Below are 7815 nucleotides of genomic sequence, written 5' to 3' on the forward strand. Positions count from 1 at the left end.
CCGCCTCCCGCCTTCTCCGGCCCATCCACTGGGTCCCTACTGGATCCCTCCTGCCAGGTCTCTGGGCTGCCTCTTCAAGGGGCCCCGCCCCCTCCCCGTGCCGTGCCACTAAGGAGTGGGTGGGAGGCACCTGGGGGCCACCTGGCCAATGTGCCCATTTTACAGATGAGGGTTTACAGTTGGAGGCCCAGGGAGGGGAAGGGAATGGTCCAAGGCCACAGGTGAGCCTGCCCTGGCCGTGGAGGCTCAGGTTCCCTCGGCCTCACCCTCCTGGCTCCTGTACCCGCCGCAGCCCCTCGATCCGCGGCATGGCATGCAACCTCGAATGCAGTCCAACTCAACAAGCACGTTTTGAGGCCCCGTGGCCTTCAGCACTGGCTCTTCCTCTCCTGGTAAGAGCGCGGGAGCCGGGATGAGCCTCCGTGCGGATGGGCAAGCTTTGCAGCAGGCTCCACACCGGGCAACAGGACCGCTTCCTCGCCAGGGGAAATAACTCCTTAAAGTATTGAAAGAAAGGCTTCCCGAAATTGTACATGGATTAAGGTTTCTTTATTAAGGAACTAAACAAACATGTGGGTGCAAGGCAGTTGTCAGTATTTCTAACGAGGGCAGAAAGCCTCGCTCTGGGAGCGAAACGCTTAACAGCCGAGCGTGACCGAGTTTGACCGAAATCAACACGCCGTCCTCAGCTCCCTGTTCCGGGCGGGCAGGGAACTGGGTCCAAAAACAAGGGGTTTTCTTTGTGCTTACTGTGTGGTGTTAAGTGAAAACACTCCCACCGACACAGAACTCCAAAGCCCGGGACCCGTGTAGACCACACACAGCCCCTGCCCGCCGCCTCTGAACAGAGGCTACACCCAACAGGAAACACCACTGACCTCTGCAGGAAAATGATGATTTTACTTCTTCCCCTGTGCTGTAGGCATTCCAGAAATGATCTTTAAAAGCTCCCTGGGAAGAGGAGTTATTCCTCTTCTGAACCGCTCCCTGGATCCTTATAAACTGGACTCAGTTTTAATGGTATGCATTAATTTCCCTTGGGAAAAAATTGAGTTTCACATAGACCCGGGGTTTTGTTTTTGTAATAAAATATATGCGATTTTCGATTGGTTGCCTTTAATCTTTTTTTTTTTTCCCTGCAAAAACCTCAGCGGCTTATGTTTCTTATATCCTGCCCCCCTCCCTCCACTTGGATAATCCTGGTTTGGAAAAAAATTAATTCATTGTTTTTCCAGATAACCGGGTGCTGGGGAAGGTAATCTCTGTCTTGTGGAGAACCCTAATTAGAACCGCTTCTAATTCCGCGCCACTATTTGTTCAAGGGTGTCTGTGACTGCTGTGTGCAGGGTCACTCCCAGCTGGGGCACAGAAAGGGCAGGTGTGGGCTGGCGGTAAACGCGGGGGCCCCCAGGGCAGAGCGTCCCCAGCCTCGGTGGCGGCGGGGGTACCGCTCAGAGAAAGATCCGCAGACCGCCGCGGAGCTGGCCGTGCCCACGAGGCTTCTCGCACCTGCTTCTGTCCTAACAGGGCACCAGCAGCTTCCGAACCACCACAGCATTTCCCCAGGGACGGGCCTGGGGCAGGAGGACCCCTTGGCCTTGGCCGCATCAAGGCCTGTGCTCAGATAACCCCAGACCCGTCTCGGGGGCATTAGGGGACCGGGCAGATGGGCTAACATGGCCACTCCTCGGCATCAGCTGCCCCCAAAGGCCAGCAGTGAAGAGAGCTCAGGGCCGCTGGTCCCACGAGGTCCCTTGTGTGCGGTTCCATGAGTGGATCCCGCTGACCCGTGAAAGGCAGGCAGCCCTGTTGCACACCAGGTGTGTCCGGCCCTCCACCAGGCCCTTTCGCCATGTGACCTCATTTAATCCTCCCAAGAGCTGGTCTGTCGGAAGGAACGCACCCCTGAGGTGTGCACAGGAACCTTGTCCACACGGTGCTGAGCGGAAGGGGCCGGCCACGGAAGGCCACATGGTGTAGGAGTCCCCTTGTGGGCGTTGTCCACATGGGCAAATCTGCAGAAACACAAAGTGCGTGCGTGGTTTCCAGGGGCCGGGGGCGGGGAGGGTGGGGCGCTCTAGATATTTCGTCACGTCCCTTATGATTTCTTCGTTGACGTAATCACTGACAAGGACTTGCTAACTCTCAAATGCAGGGGGAGCTGCTTGTACATGAACTCGTTTTTCACGGAGTGATTGGTTCAAGGACAGGCACGTGACCCAGGCTGGTCTAGGGAGACTGGCCTGGACGTTCCCGGGGAATCCTGGGAAAGAGAGTGACTGGAGGCAGCGGCTGGTGATGCTGCCAGAACGCAGGACAGCAATCTCGGAGTTGAGAAACGGAGGGGTGAATCGTCAGAGTGTCCAGAACTTCCCAGCTGTCCAGTGAGCCCATCTGTTCTCCTTTGCAGCAAAAGGACAGTTTCACACGGTGTCTGTCACCTCTGCCTGGAAGAACCCTAATGGACACACCTCCCGTCGCTCGGTCCTAAGTATCTACCGCCTAAACGGGGTAAAATCTGCTTATCTGATGCCGTGTCTCAGGCCTGCATCACAAACGTGATCTCCAGCTCTGCATCCCCCGGTCCTCTTAGGAGACCGGCTGCGACATGTGAGAGGGGCTATCGTTTCTACAAGTAACACAGCTCCACCTATTGCACCATCTCACCGAAATCTGGAGGGGACACTGTGTCTATGAGCCCCTCCCTCGGGCAGACCCTGGAGGGTGGCAGCTGGGAGAGCCTCCTGCAGGTCGAGGGCCTCTAGGCCCAAAGACTGATGTGCTTTCAAGTCATTCCTCACCCGGCATACGGCAGCAGGATGTTACTCACCTGCGGATGAGAGGACAGGTGTTTAATAATAAAGGTAATAAACAATGTATAAATGTATAAGTAAGTATGAAAACACAGGAAGTAATAGCTAACTTCATAAAGCTCCGGGAAATCACGGTCTGTGGCCCACCTCACTCCCTCCTGTGAGGCCGGCACCTGTGTTCTCTCCATTTCTGAGCTGAGAAGCGGAGGCCAACAGGGAAGGTTGCCCCAAAGCACAGTTAGTAAGGGCCGAGGAGGCAGATTCTAGAGCCTTCCAGGGTTGACATCTTAGGCCCCTGTGTGCCCGCCAGAGCTGGCAAGGCATGAGCTCGCAGAGGGAAGTAGGGACATCCTAACACAGAAAGTTTCCCTACTGAATCGACCGTTTACAAAACTGGGCTCCCCTTAAATGCCCCTCCGTGTCCCCCACTCTCTCTCACGCACAGGCACGACGTTGCAAGTCCTGGTAGGCGCGCTGTGAGGCTGGGGGGCTGCCGTGCATCATGAGAGATGCAAGATTTCGGAAAGCCCGTGAAGGTTAATACTGGGGAATGTGGCGGCGAGCGTGGAGGGCCTGGCGGTGCCAGACGGGGGCCGGCTGGTGAGAGGACAGACTCCAAGGTCAAACGTGCATATCAAAGGATCATGAGAGGCGCTTGGGGAAGCGGATGGTGCCCTCCGACCGCCCTCCTCCTTATGCAGCTGGGAAATCGCTGTCAGACGACTTGTTGGAAAAATTATGACCCTGCCAAATCAACACTGGATTCGTTGGTTCTACAAATTAACGTATAATGGCATTCATAACTTAGAATTCCTTGAAAAACAAATTCAAGACATTTTGTTTTGTCCCCATTTTTTTAAGATAAATTCTCACTCTTCTGCCCCACCAGTGACACTTCCACTACTCGGTTCCCATTTTAAGTGGATTCACTTAAGGGAATTCGCCTCCCACTGGAGAACAGCCCAGGGCAGGCAATGAGCTGGACCCGCATTATTCTAAGTGCCCAAGTTCCGCCCACACGCCCACTTGGGCCTCCAGGAAAGCCCCTCCTAGACTTCCCACCTCCTTTCCTTCATATGCAGCCTCTACCCAAGATCTCGACCAAAAAACAGCCAACGGACAAGCACGGACATATTTGCTTGAGTGTCATTGAAACTTATCAGCCACTCTGCTCTTGCACGTCTTTCATAAAGGTGAGAATTTTATTCCAGAGTTGGGTATTTTTTGGAGGGGAGGGTGTCAAACTTGTGTCTATTTGTATACAGAGAGAACGCATGAATAGGTGAACAGCAGTGAATGCACCTTTGTAAGGTTTCCCACGGCAAAGCAAGAGAATTGGCAATTTGCTTTTGGTGTGTGGGTGGGTGGATGTGGGTTTAAATTTAGCCCCAACAAAAACACTCTCAGGAGAAATTGATACCCTTCATCCTTTTTGAGTATTGGAAGCTTGAAAGTCATAATCTTTCCCTCCGTGAACCGGCTGCAAGAAAGCTCAAAAACAGGTTTCCTTTTGATTTCGATTTCTATTTTGATAATGTTTTGTATACATGCCTTTTATTTTAAGCCACCAGAAATCGTTTTGGAAGGCGCGTGCTTCATTGGACTTGACACGGATTGTCTAAGGAGTCATTAAATCACGAGAAAAGGGAGCAAAGATTAGGGATGCCAAGGCTTCCTAAGGGGCTCAGTGCGGTGGGCAGACCAGATGGAGGGGAAATGCGCCCCGGCAGGGATTGTCAGGAATCTGAACAGCAAGGCCTCTGAGTGCGGGGTTCTGCAGGGCTGTTACTCCCCTAAGGAGGAATCTGCAGGCTCAAGCTAGGGCAGCAAGGCTCCCCCACCCCGCCAATAACACTTCCAGCTTGGAAAAAGAGAGGATGAGCCCTGGGGGGCTGTCAGAGACGGCGGGAGGGGACCAGAAATCGTCCTGCCACAGGGGCCACGCTGGTCCCTCCTCCTCCCCCGTACCGGAGCCCTCAGACCAGTCATCAAGGGCAAGCAGGGCGAGCGTCCAAAGCCCGGATCCAGGCCTTACCAGCTCTACGACCCGGGGCAAGCTCCCTGAACCTGAACAGCCCGTCTACAGGACGGGGTCAAGACTGCAGGAACCACTGCTCACGGAGCACTTCGCCCAATGGCTGGCACCCACCACGGCCTGAGGAATCTGACGGATGTGCGCTGGAAGGGTGGCCCAGATGGACCCCCGAGGGCTGGGGCCCGCGTGAAAATGGGGCGGAGGGCTCGCCCCCTGCAGAATGCCCCCGCCCCGGAGAGTGGGACGGAGGGCTCGTCCCCGCGGACCGCCCCCACCCCTGCAGATCCATCCCAGGGAGGGACCCGGCAGCGTGGGATGGAGGGCTCGACCCCACGGACCGCCCCCACCCCTGCAGATCCATCCCAGGGAGGGACCCGGCAGCGTGGGATGGAGGGCTCGCCCCCACCCCTGCAGACCGCCCCAGGAGGGCCGGGGGCCCCGGGAGAGTGGGGCGGAGGGCTCGCCCCCCCACGGACCGCCCCCGCCCCGGGGCCCTCAGCCCTGGCCTCGCCGTGGGGCCTCCGCGCCGCCCCGCCCGCCTGGGTCAGCAGGACGCCCCGCGCCCGGGCTCCGGGCTGGGACTCCTGCCGGCCACACCCAGGGCCCTGTGTCCGCGGCGGCGGCCCTCACGGCCCGCTCGGCGTGGGGCGACCTCTGCACGGCGCCGGCTCCGCTCCGACAGCCCCCGGGCCGCCATGCGGGAAGGGAACCCACAGCCAGGCGTTCCCCCGACTACCGAGGCCACCCCGGGGGAGCGGCCAGAGGCCGGGAGGCCGAGGCCCGCGGGTCGTGGGCTGCCGCCCCTCGTCCCGAACACGCAGCCCCTCTCCCGAGCGCGGAACCCCACTCCTCAGGGCGCCGGAGGCCCCGCCGGGACCGGAAGCCCGCAGGCGCACTTCCGCAGGAGGGGCCGCAGCGCGGGTAGGCGGGGCCCCCGTGCGGGGGCGAGCCCGCGTCGCCCAAGGGCGTCACTTCCGGGCGCGGCGCGGTAAGCGCGGGCGGCGCGGCTGGCGGGGTGGGTAGACGGGCGCGCGTCCCCGCGGGGCCCCCGGCCTCCCGGCCTCCCGGCCTCTCGTCACTCTCTGCCCTTCCCCCGCGCGGGGGGGGGTGCTGCCCCGTCCTGTGGGGGCGGTCGTTTCCCCAAACGGAAGGGGAAGCTCAGCGGGAGGCGGGAGCGCGGCCACCTGCTGGAGCCCGGGCTTGTGCACCTGCGGCGCTCGCTCCCGCCGGCCTCGGGCCGCGGAAGGGCGGGAGCCTCCGGGGATAGAGACCAGCGTGTGCCCTGACGGCCCGCCTGGTAGGCGCAGCCCGCACGTCTGCACACGCGCGCCTGGGAGCGGCTCCAGAGGGTTCCAGGTGAAGCCCGTGTGGGTGCACGGGCGCTCGCTCGGATGGGCTTGCTTGTGTTTGTTTTAATACCAGGTGGTACTAACGCTGGAGCCACGAGGCACATCCGACACGGTCTGATTGAATTACTCTCGTGTTTTCTCTTTCCTTGTTAAACATTAAAGTGCCACTGAAGAGGTCCATCCATGGAAGGCAAACCCTTGCTGGTGTCCAGACAGAAGACGGAAGTGGTATGTGGGGTCCCCACGCAGGTGGTCTGCACAGCCTTCAGCAGTCACATCCTGGTGGTGGTGACCCAGTTCGGGAAGATGGGTACCCTGGTCTCCCTGGAGCCCAGCCCCGTGGCCAGTGACATCAGCAAGCCCGTGCTCACCACGAAAGTCCTCCTTGGGCAGGACGAGGTAAAGTGGCTGGGAAGGGGTCCCCATGGTGGAGGAAAACCCGCTCGTGTGACTGCAGTTTGTGAGTAGTGGCCGGAGGGTCCGGTGGGAGGGCCATGGAGCCCACGGACAGCCAAAGCATTTCCTGAAGCCTTCGCAGCTGTGAGAGCACCTGCCTGCCCTTGGTGCATGATTTTCCCAGCCCATCAGTGTTGTATCTGGCAGACGGGCGGGGTATTGATCTTGTAAGGTTTGACCCTCTCATGCTACCTTGGGGTAACGAGCTCTGACAAGATCGCCTGTGAGATTTGACAGACCCCACCCCAGCCGTGCAGAATACCTTTCACGATTCCTTCTAGATGACGGCCAGCCAGAAGAGACCAAGGAATCGGAAAGCACCAAGAAAATGAGTATAATGGTGCCTCTTCAGCGTTTTGTTTAGGACTGGAGTGTGCTGGAGTCTGGTTGAACGCTGAACAACTGTTACGTTGAACTTAGAGGGTGGGGTGTGATTTATTGGGGGGTGTAGGAAGCCAGTCGGATTCCTAGGGGACACCGCGAAGGCGCTAAGGGAAATCAGATTTGTCCCAATTAAAATCGTTTCTCTCCTTCCCTTTACCAGCCTCTCATCCATGTCTTAGCAAAGAACCTGGTGACGTTTGTGTCTCAGGAAGCTGGAAACAGAGCGGTCCTCCTGGCCATGGCTGTGAAGGACAGGAGCGTGGAGGGGCTGAAGGCCTTGAAGGAGGTGATCCAGTCCTGCCAGGTGTGGTGACCCTGGAGCAGCAGACACGCCTGCTACTCAGCGGGCTGAGGGGACGTGCGACACCCTCGGTCAGGCAGAAGGAGGAACTCTGCCTTTAGCTCTAGAAGCCAGAAGAAATAATGCGCATCCCAGGCAGACTGTACTTTGGGCGCTCTTATCCGCAGGTGGAGGAAAGCTGCGGAGTGTGTCTGGGGGGCTATGAACCGTTCTTACCAGGGCCCAAATAGCTGCATATATTTGAGACTTGAAAGATGAGTCATCAGGCATGAGTCCTGGCCCCCCACGTGCAGTATCTGTTGTTGAAGGAAATTTTTTTTTTATTCACAATAAACGCCTGTCCCCAAATACCTCACCGTCCTTCCTGGCAGTACTGAGAAACTAACATCACGCGGTGTAGGTTCGGTTCAGCGCACCGTAAGTGGGAGGAAACGTTTGGCAAGGTTCACACACGCTGCGCACACTGCCTTCGCTCCT

The 7815-nt window shown here is 58.2% G+C and overlaps 1 protein-coding gene and 1 long non-coding RNA gene across 6 annotated transcripts; one reads left to right on the forward strand and one right to left on the reverse strand.

Annotated features, from left to right (window-relative positions):
* Positions 1–534: 534 nt before the first annotated feature.
* On the reverse strand, positions 535–5714 carry LOC141371393 (uncharacterized). Of its 2 annotated transcripts, XR_012376331.1 has the most exons (3): positions 2924–5714; positions 2668–2830; positions 535–2015 (listed from the first exon to the last, which is right to left on the reverse strand). It is a non-coding gene; the product is annotated as an uncharacterized lncRNA (long non-coding RNA). The 2 variants fall into 2 exon arrangements; XR_012376330.1 differs by having other exon boundaries at positions 535–2830.
* A 103-nt stretch (positions 5715–5817) lies between these two features.
* On the forward strand, positions 5818–7686 carry PSMG3 (proteasome assembly chaperone 3). Of its 4 annotated transcripts, none has more exons than XM_025863845.2 (3): positions 5818–5863; positions 6360–6596; positions 7198–7686. In XM_025863845.2, the coding sequence occupies exons 2-3, from the start codon at positions 6381–6383 to the stop codon at positions 7348–7350; spliced, it is 369 nt and encodes a 122-aa protein (XP_025719630.1). In that variant the 5' UTR covers positions 5818–5863; positions 6360–6380; the 3' UTR covers positions 7351–7686. The 4 variants fall into 4 exon arrangements, with proteins under 4 accessions (XP_025719630.1, XP_025719629.1, XP_025719631.1 ...); XM_025863844.2 differs by lacking the exon at positions 5818–5863 and adding an exon at positions 5876–6215; XM_025863846.2 differs by lacking the exon at positions 5818–5863 and adding an exon at positions 5876–6204.
* The last annotated feature ends 129 nt before the right edge of the window (positions 7687–7815 follow it).

The sequence above is a fragment of the Callorhinus ursinus genome, unplaced genomic scaffold, assembly GCF_003265705.2.
Source record: "Callorhinus ursinus isolate GAN/ISIS: 27379988/994484 unplaced genomic scaffold, GSC_fseal_2.0 scaffold70, whole genome shotgun sequence".
NCBI lineage: Eukaryota > Metazoa > Chordata > Mammalia > Carnivora > Otariidae > Callorhinus > Callorhinus ursinus.